The sequence below is a fragment of the Leptinotarsa decemlineata genome, unplaced genomic scaffold (genome assembly GCF_025532065.1).
Source record: "Leptinotarsa decemlineata unplaced genomic scaffold, Ldec_3_MD MMD2_tig00026299_RagTag_RagTag, whole genome shotgun sequence".
Taxonomy (NCBI): domain Eukaryota; kingdom Metazoa; phylum Arthropoda; class Insecta; order Coleoptera; family Chrysomelidae; genus Leptinotarsa; species Leptinotarsa decemlineata.
This window is the reverse complement of record NW_027412676.1, coordinates 9,057,679-9,077,915: the sequence shown is the minus strand read 5'-3', so window position 1 is coordinate 9,077,915 and position 20,237 is coordinate 9,057,679. Positions and strand designations below refer to the sequence as shown.

General features: G+C 34.8%; 3 protein-coding genes and 1 pseudogene across 4 annotated transcripts in view; 1 reads left to right on the top strand and 3 right to left on the bottom strand.

Moving 5' to 3' along the window:
* The first annotated feature begins 5,087 nt into the window (after window positions 1-5,087).
* Window positions 5,088-5,714, top strand: LOC141484925 (uncharacterized). Its single transcript, XM_074180629.1, has one exon. The coding sequence runs from the start codon at window positions 5,088-5,090 to the stop codon at window positions 5,712-5,714; it is 627 nt and encodes a 208-aa protein (XP_074036730.1).
* A 1,799-nt stretch (window positions 5,715-7,513) lies between these two features.
* Window positions 7,514-9,245, bottom strand: Hmg-2 (High mobility group protein 2). Its single transcript, XM_023163954.2, has 4 exons — window positions 8,982-9,245; window positions 8,652-8,926; window positions 8,078-8,399; window positions 7,514-7,858 (listed from the first exon to the last, which is right to left on the bottom strand). Exons 1-4 carry the CDS (start codon window positions 9,154-9,156, stop codon window positions 7,716-7,718), a joined length of 915 nt encoding a protein of 304 aa, XP_023019722.1. The 5' UTR covers window positions 9,157-9,245; the 3' UTR covers window positions 7,514-7,715.
* A 1,737-nt stretch (window positions 9,246-10,982) lies between these two features.
* Window positions 10,983-11,134, bottom strand: LOC111508454 (U4 spliceosomal RNA; annotated as a pseudogene).
* Window positions 11,135-12,801: 1,667 nt separating this feature from the next.
* LOC111508449 (ADP-ribosylarginine hydrolase CG2909) overlaps window positions 12,802-20,237 on the bottom strand; it is a 31,076-nt gene continuing 23,640 nt past the window's right edge. For both annotated transcript variants that reach the window (XM_023163947.2, XM_023163949.2), the window contains exons 2-4: window positions 18,524-19,573; window positions 17,991-18,160; window positions 12,802-13,133 (exon numbers count right to left, since the gene is read on the bottom strand). In XM_023163947.2, coding sequence (XP_023019715.2) covers window positions 12,883-13,133; window positions 17,991-18,160; window positions 18,524-19,560 — 1,458 coding nt within the window. In that variant the 5' untranslated portion in view covers window positions 19,561-19,573 and the 3' untranslated portion in view covers window positions 12,802-12,882. The remainder of the gene's footprint in view (window positions 13,134-17,990; window positions 18,161-18,523; window positions 19,574-20,237) is intronic.

The following is a 20,237-nucleotide window of genomic DNA, read 5'->3' as shown; positions in this document are numbered from 1 at the left end:
TATTCTTTATGAATTATGTAGCACTATTTAGGACTTGAAGAAGTAAAAAAGTAATTGTGTAGTGTTCATACAAAAATAATTTTTTGTATGTATGTACTAACTATAGATGTATGTGAGAGTTTTCGGAGTCGGAAGTTATGAACTATTTAAACCGTATGATAATTAATAGAGTGATTTGCTGTTTTCAGCTTTTACCCAAGTAAAAATTGACAATTGAATCACTGACAAGCCTAAATGCATTTTGACTATACCTTTATATATGTTTTCTGGCAGAAAACAACTACTTCTTCAGCTAATAACTCGACATATATTAAAAAATGTACAATTGATATTGGAATCTATACAAGTGAAGATGTCTCTTCAACCCCGAAAAGTTGCTGCGTTGATTAAAAACAGTTATTCTAAATGAAACATGTCCTATTAGTCAGCAACTTCTTATATAATGTAAATTTGACTATCAAACATACTTTACGACTGTTAACGTTTCGGAATCCAAGTCTCCTCAGATATAATGTTAGGAATCACACGTTAAAAGGTAAGACCTCGTTAGTCCTTAGCTTTCACAACTTTCTAAACTTCTGAGAGTTGTCGTTCGTATGGGAGCGACAGCTGATTAACGGAAAAACAGACAGATAAGTGCCAAGATTCTCACTTTGGAGAAACAACTTTGCAAGAGCTCTCTAGGACAAATAGTGGAACTTCGCCTGATTCGAACAAAGAACCAACTGCGGACCGTTTTGAAGTGTTCCTCATCAGTGCAGACCGTGCTATCACGGTTGTATACACACAGGGACTCGGTATTCCTCCTAGAGAGCTCTTGCAGAGTTGTTCCTTCAAAGAAAGGATCTTTGCACATATGTCCGAGATATAATTCAATATCTGTTGGGATAGTTACCCGAGAAGTAGTTGTTTTGTCAGACACATGCCATACAATGTATACAAAGGTATAGACATTTCCAAAATGAATGTTTGCGACTGTTCTACAGTCCCTAAATGATTTTAAGAACGTTTTTTCTCCTGACCTGACTGATAAGTACAGTAGAAAAAAATAAAACTATATAGCCTATAGTGTATCTGGAAAACTTTTAGTGGGGTTGCAGTCAGAATTTTTGGTACTAGGTCAAAGAAGACTCCTTATTTTGTCAAGCTTTCGATAGTTTATTTCTACCTTCCTCAAATAAGAAATCACCTCAGGCTTTGAATACACTTTATTCAGAAAACAAACAAACTTTTCAGTAGGTTGGGTGAAACCCATGAAATTCAACAACTATGGAAGGGTTGCGTGTCTGTCTTGAACTCGTCGTTTGCGCAAACCTGAGAGCATAGTGGTTTTCATACCCATAAGCCCCATAGGCATTATGGAATCTAGGTTTACTATTATTTATCTAGTGAGCACCTAAGTAGCACTTTATTCTCTTGCCCTTATTTATTGAGGAACGTACTATAAGAACTCAGTACATCAGTCATGGTGGTTTTGAGGTCCATGAGCCCCATAGGCATTATAGAATCTAGGTTTACTATGATTATCTAGTGAGCACTTAATTATCACTTTATTTTGATTGTTTATGTATGAGTGTTGATTATTTGATTAGTTTTGAGTTATTTATTTATTTTCTTGATCTTATTACCGTTGAATTATTGTTGTTATGATGTTGTTGAAAAGAAAGAGTTTTTTTATGTAAAATTTGACATTGTCAATAAAATCATTGTCCTGACTAAAAGTGGATATTTTTTGGCACGAAAGTTTGATACGAAATAACATCGGTGACCCCGACGTGATCGCGAAATGAAGGAAGAACGAAAATTAAGCCAAAGACGCACCGCTGGTTTGAACAGAAGCCTATCAACGGATTATATTTGGCCACAGAGATTCGGTGTTCCGCTCAGATTTGGTGTAACAACAGCAGTGATTAATCCCCTCATAAGCGCATCTGAAAAAATACTAACAGCTGAGTCTTCAAAATCCAGGGAAAATATCGAAATGCCTGACTCTAATCAAGTTGTGATAGAAAGTGACAAGGTCTCCAAGAAATCGACTAAATATACGTTCTACCACAACTAGACCAACAAACAAATCCAAACATAGTATTGCAAGGAGAGAAAGAGAAATGCAATTGAAATGGAAAAAAGAAGACAAGAATTCCAACAAGAGAGCAGACGAATCGAGTACGAGCTAGAAGAGAAAAAACGGCATATAGAGAACAATTTACGGCTTCTAAAAATGCAAGAAGACCTTCACAATGCAGAGTTAAAAAGTATTGATGAAACCAACTTTCATGAAGATACACGAACAAACCTGAGTGAAATATCAAAACACGAGGAAGTAGTTAAATAGATAAATGACATTCCAGATGGATTAGATCAAACAGACACTCACTCTTATTGTTCCGGAAACTGATAACTCCAATAATAACAAAGATATACAATTACTCTGTGAAACTATCACTAATGTCTTAAGAAATGTTACTCAAGCTACTTCATGTATAAGTAATCAAGTTAAAACAGAAAAGTTCCAGAAGAAACAGTTGATGGAGAAGAACTTTCCATATTTTGACGGAAATGCCCAGGAATGGCCGCCATTTCATAAGCAATTTACTAATTTACGAAAATACTGCGGTTATTCAAACGAAGACATCATTTTGAAACCACAGCGACATCTCAAAGGTGAAGCAAAGTCTTTGATTGCTGGAATGTTACTGCTTGCTGATAATGTAGACTTAGTAATCCATACTCTACAAAGGAAATTTGGCAGACCAGAATTTATTATTGAAACCATCATCACGAAAATAAAATGTATGCCTTTCATCAGAGATAACAATTTGGAAAAGTTAATACTATTCTCAGCAGAAGTAAATAACATTGTATCCATTATGAAAACCCTAGAATCCAAGGGACATCTGCAGAATCCTCAATTAATCAAAGAACTACTCACCAAACTTCCTGAATTACTGAAATTGAGTTGGGGAGAAATTGTTTCGTCCAAAAAGGGTAATGTGACTCTGAAAATTTCTCTTCATGGTTGGAAACTATTTCTCATGCAGCTTGTTATGTTGGTTCACCTTGTAAATACTTCAAATTTGAACATAGAACATATGAAGGTAGAAAACATGAAAGACTTCTCATTACTTCCGAAATGAAAAATAAGAAATGCAACTACTGTGACAAAAATGCCATGATAACTTTTGTCCACAGATGCAAGCTGATGATATAGATGAGCGGTGGATAGTTGTAACTGACAAAAAGTTATGTTTTTCTTGTCTAGGAAGTAAACACCAAAAGTTAAGCGCAGATACAGAAAAGTGTGTGGCAAAAATTACTGTAAACTATATCATCATCAGTTGCTACATAAAGACCTACCTTCTAGAAATCCGGAAGTTAACTTCAATGAATCATCTATGTCTTCATTACTGCTTCAGCTGTATTAGTCTGCATTTTTTGAAATGAAGTATATTATTATTATTATTATTATTATGGAAAATAATTATGAAACAGTTTGTGCAACGAAGAATATATCAAACACCAAAATTTTATTGAGGACAATTCCAGTCAAATTGTATGGACTGAATAGACATTTGTCAGTTTTGGCATTATGTGATGAAGCATCCACGGTAACGCTGTTAAGACCAGGAGATAGCTGATAAAATAGAACTTTCTGGTGTGTCGGAATCCCTTTGCCTTTAATGGGCAGATGAAAATTATTCGATACAGCAAAATTCAATGAGACTGACCTTGAAAATATCAAAAACTAATGATAAAGATAAAATATTCACTTTGAAAGGGAGTTCGAACTATTAGAAATCTGTCACTTCCAGAACAAGAAATCAGAATGGCTGATTGGAGAAAATATTCTCATTTGAAGGATATCCCAATTCAGAATATTCAACGAGAAAAACCGGTTATCTTGATTGGACAGGACAATATACATTTGATATTACCCAGACTAATACGTTGTGGATCAGATAACTTACCTGTAGCTACCAAGTGTAAATTAGGTTGGTCACTACACGGTTCAAGTCCCATCAATGTCGAAAAAGTCTTCAAAGCCCATACACTGCATGTCTGTGAGAAAACAGAAGCTGTTGACGACATTGGAAAACTCAAAAAAAAAATTTTGCAACAGTCTTTCGGAGTATTGGTAACACCAGACAAGATGATACAGGAAAAAGATATGAGATAGGTTTATTATGGAAAAATGATCATGACATCCTACCAGAAAGCAAATATATGGCCCTACAACGACAGAAATGTATGGAAAAAAATGCAGTCTCGATAAAAACTTCGCCGAAGCCTACTACCAGAAAATCAATACTTAAATAGAAAAGGGATATGTTAGAAAGCTGAAACAGGAAGAAATACTCATAGACAATCCACGTCTTTGGTACTTACCACACTTTGCTGTGAATAATCCTAATAAGCTCAATAAAATACGCCTGGTATTCGATGCAGCTGCCACCTCAAAAGGAGTCAGCTTGAATAGTAAACTTTTACCGGGACCAGATCTATTGAAATCTCTGGTTACTATCTTATGGAAATTTCGCCAACGACGATATGGATTTTGTGGTGACGTCAGAGAAATGTTTCATCAGATTCAAATTCGTGAACAAGATCGAAAGTCCCAGAGATTCCTATGGCAAAACTTAGAAAGTGAGAAAGATCCAGATGAATATGAAATGACGGTTGGTGCAATTTGTTCTCCCGTATGTGCCCAGTTTGTGAAGAACTTTGAAGCTGAAAAATTTTGTTCTGGTCCCGAATTTCAGAACGCAATTATCAACAAATTTTATGTAGACGATTATTTGGATTCCAAGGATACGGAACAGGAAGAACTTCATACTATCTCAGAAGTATGCATAGTACAGAAGAAAGGAGACTTCGAAATAGTTAATTGGATGACAAACTCTCAGATTATACGAGAGTGACTTAAATCTGAAGCTGTATTGGCCCATTCAAGGATCATTGGTGAAATTTCATTCCATCGTGTTTTGGGACTTTGGTGGAATACCGATGATGACTATTTTTCTTTCAAATTGGATATCGGACGTGTTCATGATGAAAAACCGACCAAAAGAAATGTTCTCAAGTGCATCATGTCCATGTTCGATCCACTTGGCTTAATATCAACACTTACTATACGAGGTAAAATATTGATGCAGAAGATGTGGCGTTCTGGAATCTCCTGGGGTAGTTTTTCACTGGAAGAATTGATCAAGCCTTGGCAAAGATGGATGAAAGATCTGAGGAAAGTAGCGGACTACAAAATACCAAGATGTTACAGTTTTCTGATCCCCGGAGCAGATAGAATTGAACTCCACACCTTTTATGATAGCAGCGAGGAATCATTTGCCACAGTATATTATCTTCGAGTATTGAAAGACGACTCCATAATTGCTGCGAAAACGAGAGTTGCACCTCTAAAGCAGCTTTCAATTTTGAGGTTAGAATTGCAAGCCGCAGTTATGGGAAGCAGACTGGCAGAGACAATTAAATTAGAACTGGAAATAACCATCAATAGAATGTATTTTTGGACAGACTCTAAATGTGTTCTGGGATGGATAAGAGCAGATGGAAGATCTTTCAAACAATTTGTCGCTCTTCGCATAGGTGAAATTCAGGAAAGACGCAGAATTGAAGATTGGCAATGGGTACCCAGCCGACAAAATATAGCAGATTATGCTACCAGATCATCCAAAGAAACCATAATATGTGATGATTAGTTATATGGTCCCACAATTTTTAAACAACCTAAATTTTTTGGCCGACTGAAAATTCAAAAATGACAAAAGATGAAGATCTCATGAAAGAGATGAAATCTGTAAATAGATGCTTAGTCATACAAACGTACGAAAATATTCTTCCAGGCATAAATAGATTTTCGAAATGGATAAGATTCATTTGAGCAACAGCTTGGTGCTTAAGATTCATCAGTACCTTGAAGAAAACTGGAATATCAGGAGTACTAAAAATTAACGAATTGGAAAAAGCAGAGAAAATTTGCACAAAGAATTCTCAAAGAGTTTGTTTTTCCAGAGATATTCAAAACTTGGAATTTGGAAAACCCATCGATAAACAAAAGGATTTGGTTGGTCTCTTTCCTACTCTGAACAATAGTTTTTTTATTCTTGGTGGAAGGACTAATTTGGGAACTTGTAAGCAAGAATTCACGAGGCATCCTGTGATCCTCAGTTCAAAACATCGGTATACAAGCTTGCTGATTCAACATTTTCATGAAAAGTTCAATCACACTGGAGTGGAAACCGTACTGAATGAACTCCGGCAGACATTTTGGATTATTAACGGAAGATCCGATTTTTGGGAGATGTCTCAAATGTAAAATAAATAAAAGTAAACCACAACCTCCATTGATGGGTCAACTTCCTGAAGTAAGACTGACGAGAGGGCTCAGACCATTAGAGAATGTTGGCATGGATTATTTTGGCCCCTTCTCTCTCAAAATTGGTAGAAGACGGGAGAAACGCTGGGGTGTGATATTCACCTGCCTAGCAGTGAGGGCAATTCATCTTGAAGAATGTCGGCAAGAAGAGGATGTCCTCGAACAATCTATTGCGACAATGGAAGTAATTTGAGAGGCATATCCAGAGAAACAAAAGAAGCCATGCAAAACATTGACATGCCTTCAATAAAAAATTCAATGTCTTCGAAAGACATCAACTTTAAATTCCTACCACCGGCTTCCCACACATGTCAGGAGTATGGGAAAGGTTGATTGGAAGTGTGAAAAGAGTCATAGATGTGCATCCAGGTACAGATGGACGAGTTAGGGTGGTAGACGTCAAGACAGCGTATTCAGAATGTCGACGGCCAGTAACTGAGATCTGCAAATTGGAACTAGAAGACTGAGTTGATTCTTCTAGCGGGGGGAGAAATGTTGATTATTTGATTAGTTTTGAGTTATTTGTTTATTTTCTTGAGTTTATTACCGTTGAATTATTGTTGTTATGATGTTGTTGAAAAGAAAGAGTTTTTTTATGTAAAATTTGACATTGTCAATAAAATAATTGTCCTGACTAAAAGTGGATATTTTTTGTCACGAAAATTTGATACGAAATAACAATGAGTTTACGAGCATTTCAAGACTTTATTATTGTATATTGTTAATTTTTTTCTCAAATCAGGTATCCCGAAATTTTTTTCTGCTTATTCATGGTCGTTTCCATCTCAATTTCTTGTAAGTTCCTAATTAGCACTTTACTACCACGTTTAGTTTACACCTGATTGAGCAATCGCCCTCGTTTTTGAAAGACCTGATTCTTAGATCTGTTATTTAGCGAAATTGGAAGCTGTTGTTTATTAATTAGAAAATCTCAAGATCCTCACCGTTTAGCACTTCATCTATATTCTCATTTATAATTTCAATAATCAAGCTACAATCAAAAACTATGTGAATTGGTTGAATATTTATTTAAAGATATTCCTAAATACTACTCTACTTCATATAAGAAAACTTGAGAAAACATTTATAATCTCAAGAATCAAGCCACAATCAAAAACTATGTGAATTGGTTAAATATTTATTTAAAGATATTCCTAAATACTACTGTAAATAAGCATATTGAGAATCACACTTACCTAAGACAACAGGTAATCAATTTTGTCAATTACATCACAAAATATGAATATAAAATACAAATTGAACAATTACATCTTCAAAAAATTTTTTTAATCTTTCTTTTCCTTTTAGATGTTCTACACCCTTGTCATCCATTAAATTCTAATTTTCCCACAATTTCACGTACAGTTTTCAAAAGAGTAGCGTCATGACTACTATTCTCTAGTAGAATTGAATGCAAGTTTGTCATATAATTGTCTATATTTTGAAGGGTTGCTACTTCTTTTATTCCTGAAAAGACAATGAATTACTTTCACTATTCATAGAGAGAAAAACTTCAAACTATGCAGGTCGGGAAAAGGAAATATGATGAATGAAAATTAGCTCATGGTTTGAATAATGAAATAGAAAAAGACTGAACAATTTGAAGTTACATAATTAATTTCTGAGAAACATTTTAAATTTGGATGATTTATTAAATAATTATACTTGAGAGGCATAATAACTTACCAGGCAATTTTACTCCTCCAAAACCACTGGTCAGAGTATTTCTCAAATGATTCAAATGTTTTTGAAGAGATGCATTATTTTTCTCTTGTTGCATTATCTCCGTTTCTAATTTTGTAATAGCTACTTTCATATTCTCTATATGTTTGGAAAGGATGGCATTTTGTTGTTCATAATCTGTATTTATTTTCCGCAAAGACCGTAACTCAGTGTCTCTTCTTTTATTATGATCCAGAAATTCTTCGGTGAAAATAGGAATATCCAAATTTGTGAAGTCCATATCTTGCAAGTCTTTCGTTTGTACTGTTGGCGTGTGAGGAACAATCTTGAAAAGATAAATTCAAGTTACAGTGGTTATAAACACCAGAATAGATATCTAAGAGCTATCTTGAGAGTTCTGCAAAGAGTTCTCAAATTGGAGAAAGCAGAAATGGCAACAAGAATAAGAAACACTTTATCAATAACACTTTTCCCACACCAGATCTACAATTTTAATAAAAATCAGTTCAAATCAGAAATATTTTTGGAAATTTGTACTGTACTGCAAAAAAATGAAATATTGAAATGTCAAACATACTGGTGCAGGAGTTTTAACAGTTTCATCCCTTTCTTTAACTTTTTTATCAACTTGTTGTTCTTTGAATAACTTATATGCTTCAGTTTGTTTATACGCATTATATTCTCTAGTATAACGTTCTCTGTCTTGTTCAGCTGCATCTAAATATTGTTGCTTTTTATCAGCTGGTAGTGTGCTCCATTCACTTGCTAGCATTTTTGTTATTTCAGCAAAAGACAAATTAGGATTTGTTGCTCTTACTACTTCTCTCCGATCATTCAAATATCTGACATAACCTATGAAATATAGAATACAGTTATAAAAAATATTAGTCGAATGTTATCAAAAAACCTGTAAGGGGTACTCTAGGTGCAGTAGAATCTTTTACTTTCTTGCGTTTTTTTCCTTTGGGTTTTGAAGTATTTTCTGAACTATCAGGAGTTTTCTCTTCAGTTGTCACATTGGCTTCTTTAGGAGTCAAAGAAGACTGTACTGATATTTCAGAAGTGTCTGTTGTACTTTCCATTTAACTTTCTTTCAACAACAAAGATCTCAGAAATATGCAGATTATCTGTATTTGATAAAGCTTGACCAACCGCAAATCAACAACAAGAACCTTACTATTCTGTAACAATAACATAAAATTCATAAATCATAAATGAATGATGAAAAACAATAACACTGTACAGTGGCACAGAACACCTAGTGTGTTCTGTGACAGTAGTGACTTGAGAAAAGAGAAGAAATTAGTTTATAATGATTCCATCCTAGTTGGCAGGGAAGCCAACATTTTTACTTTTCCTCGTATAAATCTCAAAATTGGGAAGAATTTCTACCGTTGATGGCGAGGCTCAAAAAGAGAGAAGAGTAACGTTAATAAGTAATTCAGGGCGTCATCTACTTTTCAACTACAGGAAAAACCTTGGGAATAAATTTGACTCCACCTTGACAAGAACGTTTTTCCATGTCTTCTGGTTTACAAAAGGAATATTCGGGTTCGCAAAATAGCAAAGCTTCTTATTGAGAGTGGAATGATAGAGCAAATCTTTCTAAGTCTCCACTGAACCTTGCAGTACCGTCCAAAGCCAAAATGTAATAATAGCCTGGATTGAAACTTGAATGGAGGTCGAGAACCACTGTTTACAATTTCCAATGACTATACAGAATATTTTTGTCAATGCTCCAAAATTTCACTTGAACGAAGCGAAGTATGATGATTTGAACTATTTCAACTTGAAAAAATGAAACTTCCGAAACAGGTAATAAGTTCAATCTATTTATTGCTTCGAGGTGTCACATCCACCGCAAAGCAGGACCGACATCATCTTATTGTTTTTTTATGATTTCGTCTATGGCTTGTTACTTTCCTTACATCTTGTCTTTTATAGTACCCATTTCTTTTTATAATATTTATCAACGATTCACCACATATTTTTGCCACAACAATGGATACTGGTGGTAAAACAAGAGACTTGGCATTAATATCAATAGAGAAAAGTGAAAGAATATCCAGTTGCACTTCTCAAGAAACGTGTCAAGAAACATCCAATCTATGTATGAGACAGATTCATTCAAACATGGTTTCTTATCATCCAAAAGAGTGCTGTTGTATGTGCTCATACTAAACATTTTTAGTCACTTTATAATCCTTGGTAAAATTTGAAGTCACTCAAAAAATACTAAAATCGCGTATTATGATATTGATATTTCGTACCGTGTAATTAATTCTTCAGTGATGCCATTATTTAAAATTTTCAACATGTGATATTGTTTAAACACTATATGTGATATATTTAACCAGTATTATAACATAACCACGTGGAGTTTTTGGATTCTTCTGAACATATTTTAAATCTACAAAATCCACCAAAAACACTTTTTCCAAAAAATAAATAAAACTTTCCAAATAATCACAAACTTAACTAAAACGGGAATCGAATAATTCCTACTTTTTTGGTACTTTTATCTTTTTCACTAAATATTCACGTTGGTTCACCTGATAACAAGGATGGAATAATGATTTTACCTCAAATGCATAGAAAAATTTAAAGAATTTTCTAAAATCATTATCAACTTCAAAAGTGCACAGGTGGTTAATGCCGGTCACCTCTGACCGGTATTACCAGCAAGTCACGTATACAATTCCTGTTATCCAAAAACATTGAGTCATTGAGATTTCTGTTCAGTAAAACATTAGATGACTGTTAGGAAACAGTGTAGATAGAGAAGATGGTCCAATTTTCACACCATGCCAGGCCATCATCAGTGACCAGTGATATATAAGCATCCAAATACATTTTAATTCAAGGAAAATTAGAAAATATACAAAATCAAGCTTTAATTCAATAACAACCCCCTTAGGGGTTTCTAAAAATTGCCTTAGCACACGGTATTCGGTATTTCACGTGCACGTGGCGGGGTAGGTATTGGTTAAAGTTTTCAAGTAGTAATCATCGCACTTCGGATAAACCTCATCGGTTACGATATCGCCTCTGCGCAGAACTGATTTGTTTCTCCTCCATGCCCCCAGCAGGGTCGAGTGACCTGATATAGAATCTTCCCCACACGGTTACTGTGTGCAGAAGCTAGAATCTCGTCCATCTACCCTTACTCATCCCTGAGTGGACCTCAACCTACTGATGGGGACTTCAGCAAGATTGACATCTGACCTCCTTTTTTTTAGTTTTTTTAAGGACAAAACACAAGCACTACAGGAAAATTCTTAAGGCGTTCTCAGAGCGGTGCCTGTGCGAAAGTAGCGATTCACATTGGATTTGAATCGCCGGAGATTAAATCCATTTGGACAAACGTTCTCAGGAAGTTTATTCTACATAAACTCAGTTCTCCAGTTCTTGAACAGTTCAGTTCGAGGTGTACTGAGTTGAACCTCAAAACGATGAGTAGCTACAGTCCGTCGCGTATTTCTGATATGTACCGCTCTTGGTGGAATTAAATGTGCCACGGCACTTGAACACATCCCGTGAAAGTATCTATAGAAGAGAGACAAATCTTCAACCTTTCTTTGATGTTCCAGGCTATCAAGGTTGCACGTGATATTCGTGTCTCTAATCAGGCGGATGGCTCTTTTCTGAATGGAATATAGCAACTTCAGGGTATGTTTGGGGTCAGAGCTCCATACATGAGTACAATACTCCAAAAAAGGTCTGATTTGACCTCTATAAAGCATCAAAAGTTGCTGAGGTGTGTACAGTTTTTTGGTTCGGAACAGTGTTCCAAGCTTTTGAAAAGACGCCTATTATGAATCCTATTATCAAATCGGTATAAATATGTAAACTAAACATTGGAAGAGATAAAAAAAACTGCTATAAGAACATATACTCTCGCTGAATATATTCAATTCACCTGAAAGAGTCAACTCTACTAACATTTAGTTATCCAAAACTCCAAAATCAAATACAACCCAAAATTCAAATCCCCAGGCCGCCAAACGTACTCATTCAACAACCATTTTTAATATAACAAACGATATCGAGAGTCAGAGTGTGATTTAGGGTGTCGGAATCGGTCACGCTTACTTGCGATAGTCATTCTAGTCATAAAATAGTTAACATTCAGATTGTTTCATGACACCACACGAAAGCTATTCTCTTTTAAATGAAAGCTTTAGGTTTGGAGGATTTTACCTTTTTGCTACGCTGTCAACTCCTACCAATAACTCACCACAATCATCCAAAAATGTAAAATTCCTTGGTTTATCCACGTTTTGCTAATTAAAACTTGGCAAGCACCCACATCAGACGCTCAATCAAGTCATTTTAGTATTTTTCTTTGAAATTATTTCATAAAAGCATCATATGCTTTGGTTTATACCTTGTATGAAGTCATACATACGTAGAATGAAAGTCAGGGTTGAAATATAGATTTGTGCAAAACTGGAAAAAAATTCAAACTTCAAACACATGTATCTCTCAATCGAAATATTGCACAGTATTACTATTATTATTGTCACATTTCTTCATATTATTATGACTCGGAAATTTTATTATCCGTTTAACGTTCAAACAGCGCTCAAATTTGTATTGCTTGGCTATTATCAGTATACATGACCAACTTCGTTATCGTTTAAGAATAGTTTCAGAGAAGAGGGGAGACAAGGTCGGAACTCCTTTCTACAATATTGACAGATAGTGGAGAGAAATAAATGGAGAAATAAAATGAAAAAGTTATATTTTGATAATAAGTACCTACTACTAACATAAGCTATTACATTTCAATAGCTAATATAGAAGAACTAAATTTTTCTCTTCGACTTAGTGTTTCTGATTAAGTTCTGATATTCTTCAAAAGTGACTACTTGACCATCCTTGATAATTCTCAATTCATCAGCACATACCAAAGGATTGATATGTGGGTTATGAATCTCAGCAATTTGAGTGGAAGAAGCTGCTGCTGAGTCACCACTGCTACCCAATTTTCCAATCCAGTACTCATTTCCAGGTAGAGCGTTTCCATCCCAAGCATATGACACAACTAATAATTTTTCTGAAACAAAGATGGTCATCTATGAAATTGATACATCACGAATTTGAATTAAGTACCTGATTCAGAAATCAATAATATCTAAAGATACTTATGAAAATTATGATGAGGAAGCCAATGTATATACATCTTTGGAATCTTGAGTTGAAAGTATTAGCATAAGTTTTCGAAACAACAGGAGTCGGTACATTCTGTTATGACTTTTGAGAAGATCAAATTTGTTATTTCATTTGAGTTCTATATCAATAGTTTATAGATTGAAAGAAAGGTGGAGAACCAGTATCGACTATAGCTTTGATCTAGATCACTTTTTTTATTCACGATTCTGTAGCTGAATTTTCTCAGCTACTTAATTCGATGATCCATCGATCCGGAAAGTTTTCCGATTGGTGCAATACAATTTTTTTATTGACGGAAAACATACTTCTTATGTCGGAAGACGAGAATAGATTTAGACACGTATAATAACCAAGGTCGGTGCATTCTGTAACTCAGAGAAATTCAGTACTGTTTTCCCATTTTCAAAGTAATTTTTTTTGAACTTATATTTCCAAATTGAGATATAACAAATTGGCGCAGTCCACGGTAGGATCCTTCAATATATAATAAAGAAAATACTTTTGTCTAGTTTTTACTGTGTTTATTTATATTATAAGGCCATTTTCAAGTAACTCAGTTATTCGAAAATGGCCGAAACCGTTCGTAACGAATAAATAAACACAGTAGAAACTAGACAAAAGTATTTTCTTTATTCTATATTCAACATGAATTTCTACAAAATAAATAAGTCATCAATCGAACGAGGATCCTTCAACACTAGACGGAACAAGGAGCAGTCTAATCGATAATGGTGGATCCCAATTCAACAACCCCAGACCAACAGGACCACAGAAGGACGGTTTCTTCAACGGCGGAAAAACATGCGCACGCTAACTTCTCTCGGAGCTTGTGAAGCAGGATTTTATCCTCTATGGACAACCTTTGGTGATTAAAAAAGAATCATCACAACTTTTTCATATTTTAGAATCTGAATATTTATTTATAAGTCAAAAACCAGTTCTATCGTCAAACATCATGGCAAACGCAAACCCTGTACTCAAACTTGAGCCTTACATACTCCATGAAATTTTTTCAATCATACCTGAGTACGATGGAGATCAAATCTTCATCAATACATTTTTACATGCTTGTAATACTGCTTACCGCATGGCTGTTCAATATAAAAAAATTGGTAACATTACATAACAAAAATAAATTAAAAGGTATAGCAGCAGAACTCATCAGTTTTAGAAACACTCAAACATGGGATGAAATTAAATGACTGTTATTCCAATATTTTGGTGACACACGTGATTTAGCCTCTTAAATACAAGACCATCAAAGAATTCATCAAATGCTCAATGAGTCCCCTGTAACATTCATAAACAGACTTCAAGCCCACGATGCAAAAATGTACGCGGTGATTCAAAAACAACATAATCTAATTGAAACCATGACTCTGAATACTATCTTGGAAGGTTTAGAACCAATCATAGGACAAATAGTAAGAGCCGGAAACACAGCTTCCATGCTCGAAGCTGTTCAAAGAATAAAACGAGAGCTACAACTCTCACTCTCATATTTCCATCAACAAAAATTACACAAAAATGCAAATACCATCCAGCACAAAAAACCACAACCCTCCATTCAACAATAATTTTGCAATCTCCGTAAAAGACAGGAACACAGTCAAAACGAATGTAAAGTAAGATCACAAAATCCCCAAGCCACACAAAATTTCCCAAAACAAAATTTTCAATTCCAAAATGTTCAAAGACCACCAAACCCGCAATTCAAAAATTTCAGGCAGAATTTTAACAAAACAAATACACAGAAAGCACATCATCTCAACCCGTAAGATTTCGATAATTATACAGCTAATTATGAAGAAAACCAAAACTTTGAAGAATTTCACGAACATTCTTATGACTATGAAGCGGAAGACTATACTGCTAGGTATCCGGAATACCAGAATACGAACTTCTCGTATTACCCATCAAATCAACCGAATCAGGATTTTTAAATGGATCCTTTACAACCAGATCCTTTCCCTATCGAAGACATCCAAACTCATATTCAAACCCTGAATATAAACGATTTGATCCCCAATTTGAATTTCCCAGAATAGAAATTCATGTAGGACAATCTCTCATGGTTAATTAAAAAAATGTATACTACATTATGGTCGCTACCAAAATATTCAAAATATTAATCGACACAGAAGCTGGACTTTTAAATTTTTAAACCAATAACAGCAGAAAAATATAAGAACCGATTTTCTGAAAATATGATGATTCAAGGAATAACAAATCAAAACATTTTGATAACCGAATCTGTATTGATACCTTTCTCAGACGCAGATCTCTATAAAATTTATATTTACATTCTTGACATAGAATTCGACGGACTTTTTGGAGCTGATTTTTTAGAACACTATAATGGGGTCGTTGATATAAAAATCAAAAAATTACTGACATATTTCAAAACGGCACCACTCTTCAAAGCATCGGACGATGAAAACAGAAATTGACGACAATTTCGAATACGACCCTGACAATTACGCCTTCGAAAGTAAATTCAATTATCACCAAAACTCAAAAGATGAAATTCCAAATAATACCATAAACATAGAGCCTCGAATTGAAATAATTTTCAAATTGAAATGCAACCTATCGAACACTGATGCTATACTGGTAGCACAAAACAAAGAAAGCTATGGCTAGTAATTCTCGTTCAAATGTAGAATACTTAGATTCTGCTGAACAGAGGGTTCGTGAAATTCGATTACCAAATCATAAATTCGAATGTTATAGCCAAAACAATAAATTTTTCTGACATAAACATCGAACCTATTCAAAATTTCTCTTTGAATCATTTAAACAAAACAGAAACAGAACAAAATCAAATTACGTTTAGATCATTTAAACGAGGAAGAATCTAAACTAATAACAGAAACATGTTCAGAATTTTTGGACATTTTCTATCTGGAAGGTGATCGATTAACGTTCATAAACGAAATAAAACATTCGATAGATACAAAAGACGCAAAAGCTGTCTTTACAAAATCATACTGCTACCCCCAAATCAACTTGGCAAATGTCAATACTTCACAACCCTTGACCTTGCTTCTACTTTTCATCGGATCGAAATCGATGACACGGACATCCTAAAAACGGCTTTCACGGTAGAAAACGGTCATTATGAGTTTCTCAGAATGATCTTTGGCCTCAAGAATGCCCCATCAACGTTTCAAAGAGTGATGGATTACATTCTTCTCGGAATCCAAAATGAGCGATAACATGGACGTTTACATGGACGACATCATCATTTACTCACCTACCATTCACGTCTACATATTCAGACTAAAATAAGTATTCAATAGACTTCGTCAAGCTAATTTCAAAATACAACCAGATAAGGGTGAATTCCTTAGAAAAGAAGTAGTATACCTTGGCCATTCAATCACAAAAATAGAGTAAAACCAAACCCCAACAAAGTCGATTGTAAACTTGCCAGAACCTAAGAACCAGAATGAAATAAAACCCTTCCTTGGTTTAGCAGGATATTACAGAAGGTTCATTCCAAATTTTGCAAAAATACGAAAACCCCTTACAAAAGTACTTCAAAGAGACACTCCTTTTCATTTTTGGAAAATATTGTAAGAAATCATTCGAAGAATTAAAACAAACTGGTTTCGACCCCAATATTAATATACCCAAATTTCGAAGATACTTTCTTATTAATAACAAATACTAGCGCATATGCTATTGGAGCTGTACTATCTCAAGGCTCCATTGGAAAATATTTTCCCATCGCATACGTTTCACGAACCCTCTGTTCAGCAGAATCTAAGTATTCTACAATTGAACGAGAATTACTAGCCATAGTATGGGCATTCAAATATTTCAGACTCTACATGGCTAGTAATCTTCGTTCAATTGTAGAATACTTACCTCTTTGGCGGGGCATAGCCGACTCAGGAAACATATGAGCAACATGTGTTAGGAATCACACATTAAAAGGTGAGATCTCGTTAGTCCTTGGCTCGCACAAGTTTCTCAACTTCTGAGAGTTGTCGTTCGTATGGGGGCGACAGCTGATTAACGGGAAAACATATTTTTTTTTAAACATGGATCTGACAGAAGAAACCCAATGCAGGTTCTGTCAAGAAGATAAAGAAACCGCACTGCAAGTGCACTTCGGACTTAAATTTAAATTAATTACAGATCATAGACCACTCACTTGATTATTTTCAATAAAAGACCCTTGCAGCAGACTTGCTAGAATGCACTGTTTGGAACCTTTGGTGTGGTAATGAATATTACTGAACTTTCAACCCAACATTAAACCGTTATTTTCAACACCTTGATGAGTGATCATCTTCAAGAGGAATATTGAACTTAAACCTTCCTCTTGAAGTTAATCACTTGGTGATTGAAACACGCGTCGAGGTGTTAAACATAATGGTTTGGTGATGGTTGAAACTCCAGTAATATTCAATCCACCTTCAGTTAGATAGGTACATTTTTGTGATAAAAAATTTCTGGTTGAAGGCGATTTGAACTCGAAACCCTTCGGTATAGAGCTGGGCACACTTCTACTGTACCAGTTCCCCGCTATGAGTGTTGTTTACAACCCTCGAAATTTCATCTTTTGTATTCGCTAAACTGCAGGTCATGATGAATTTTGCACAATTTTTGGGTTATCCTTCATCACAAAAATCGATTAATATAAATCTACAAATGATATTTGCTATCTGATTACGCAGATTTTTCAAAACCATTCAGATGTATTTTCCAGATGTATTGAATGTAATAATACCTTGCGATACTTTTTCATGGGGATTTCTCTTTGAAATATGAATCTTGACTCCACGAAGAGGATGTCCTCCGATATTGAATATATCACCATGCTTATAGCATCCACATTTTTCTTGATTTATATATGAGAAACATATATCACTCACAGAATGGAGCTTTTGCCCCAGAGCCCTAAAACAATATACAACATTTACAGCTACCCAATTATTTTTCATATGCTTTTATCTACCATCTTTCACAATCTGAAAATCTTATCTATTCTTTGCTCACAGCAAAGTAGCTCTATAATCAGAAAAACTTATCTTTTTGAAAAATATAATATTTCAAGAACCAAATGCCACACTTCCTTTAAAATGAAAAGAATATAGATAAAAGATGACTCAATAATGATAGAGATGATATTTAGGCTACTTTAATCTATCAAATTGAATAGATTTTCTTATAACATCACACCTTTAATTTTGAAATTGTGAAGATCATGATCCTCAAAAAATCAACCAAAAATAACTGTATAAAATTTATTTAGTTACTTACACGATCCTTTTAGCAAAAGCTTCCATGAATTCCTTCTCCTGATGAGGTGATATTCTCCAAACCCCTAATCCCAATCCTACAACATGAATGAAAGCAGTTTTTCCTACAGCTCTAGCTCTGTGATTTGCTTCCACCAATAACGTATCAATGGAAATAGTTAGTCTTTTGTAGTAATAGTTATTGTCGAAAATTGAACCGTCTCCCAAAACCGTATATCTCACATTATCTCTATTTTTGAGTTTCAATGTTTCTTCGTAATCTAAACAGGCTTCCTCATAAAACTCGGAAAATAGTTTATGCACGCTGGTATTTACGTTGGTACCATATCCGTTTTGTTTTGTATTTTGTTTTTTACTGGCAACAATCTCTTGATATTCCATGACTTCTTTTTTCTTCAGTCTTGGACCAATCACTCCAATTATAACACCCTCATCTGCAATGTTATCTCTATTGTCTGCCCGTTTCGCAAAATTTTTTCTATCTCCCTTATTTAAACAGTACGTGTATGAACTAACTGACAGAAACACAGCTAATTTTATTTCATCATAAGATATACATTGTTCAATTATGAGTGGAGGCGATTCTTTATCAGTGCCTATCAATTCCCAATTTTTTGCTCCACTTTGTTTATTCAAAAGTAAGAACTTATCAGTGGGTCCCATGAAGTTTACAGCACGTTTGACCAACAGCCTGTTTATGAAATTTTTAAGTGTCATGTCTTTAAAGAGACTCTTTTCTTTTGTCGTTCCATACTTTCTTTTGAATAGAATAAATTTGCAATAGAGCTCCAGGGCATTCTCGTGAATAACAGGATACACAGAGTTTATATTTCTTTCTAAAATCTCTTCTGTTAAGACATTTTTCAACGTTTTACATCTGCCAGAATCAACAGGAAATTGTATGGGAAAATCCTCACTCTTTGCTACAATATCAGACAGAGTTACTTTGGGAATTTTGTCTATAGTGCAATATATTAGAATACTGAAAGTTTCACTGGACCATTCAGGTGATTTTGGAGACCATTCAGATGAAGTCATTATATTGCTGAAACTAAAAAAATAAATTGTTAATTAATGGTAAGGTCAGTTACTCAATTGTAGGTACCTAACACTTGGGCTAAAAAGTTTGCAGGCTAACATAGAAAAACAAATTGAAAAAAAATCATTTTATTATTCAATACATAATTTTTCGATACAATTTTTATAATATGATTTGTCTTTAGTCTCAAAATATATAATAATAATAATAATAATAATAATGATAATAATAATAATAATAGGCACTCGTAGATGGAAGCATCCTACACCATCTGGATGCCGGAGAGACGTATACTTACCTCGGGGTGGAACAACGCCACTCACAAGAGGTAACTGCAGTGAAAAACTCTCTCCGCGGCAAGTATCAGCACAAACTTCGACAGATCTGGTCATCGGAACTGTCGGGGAAGAACAAAGTAGCTGCAACAAATATGCTTGCCGTTCCAATCTTACTCTACTCCTTTGGAGTAGTGAAGTGGACTCGGGAGGAGCTGTATCAACTCGACGTAAGGACCCGAAAAATGATGCATCTCTATAGGAGTTTGCATCCCAAATCGTCCGTTCCACGGTTATACTTCCCCCGACAACAGGGAGGTCGTGGACTTTTGAGTTTGGAGTGTCTACATGACAGAATGGTACTGGATACAGCCTGTAAAGTCGTAAGGAGTTCGGATCCC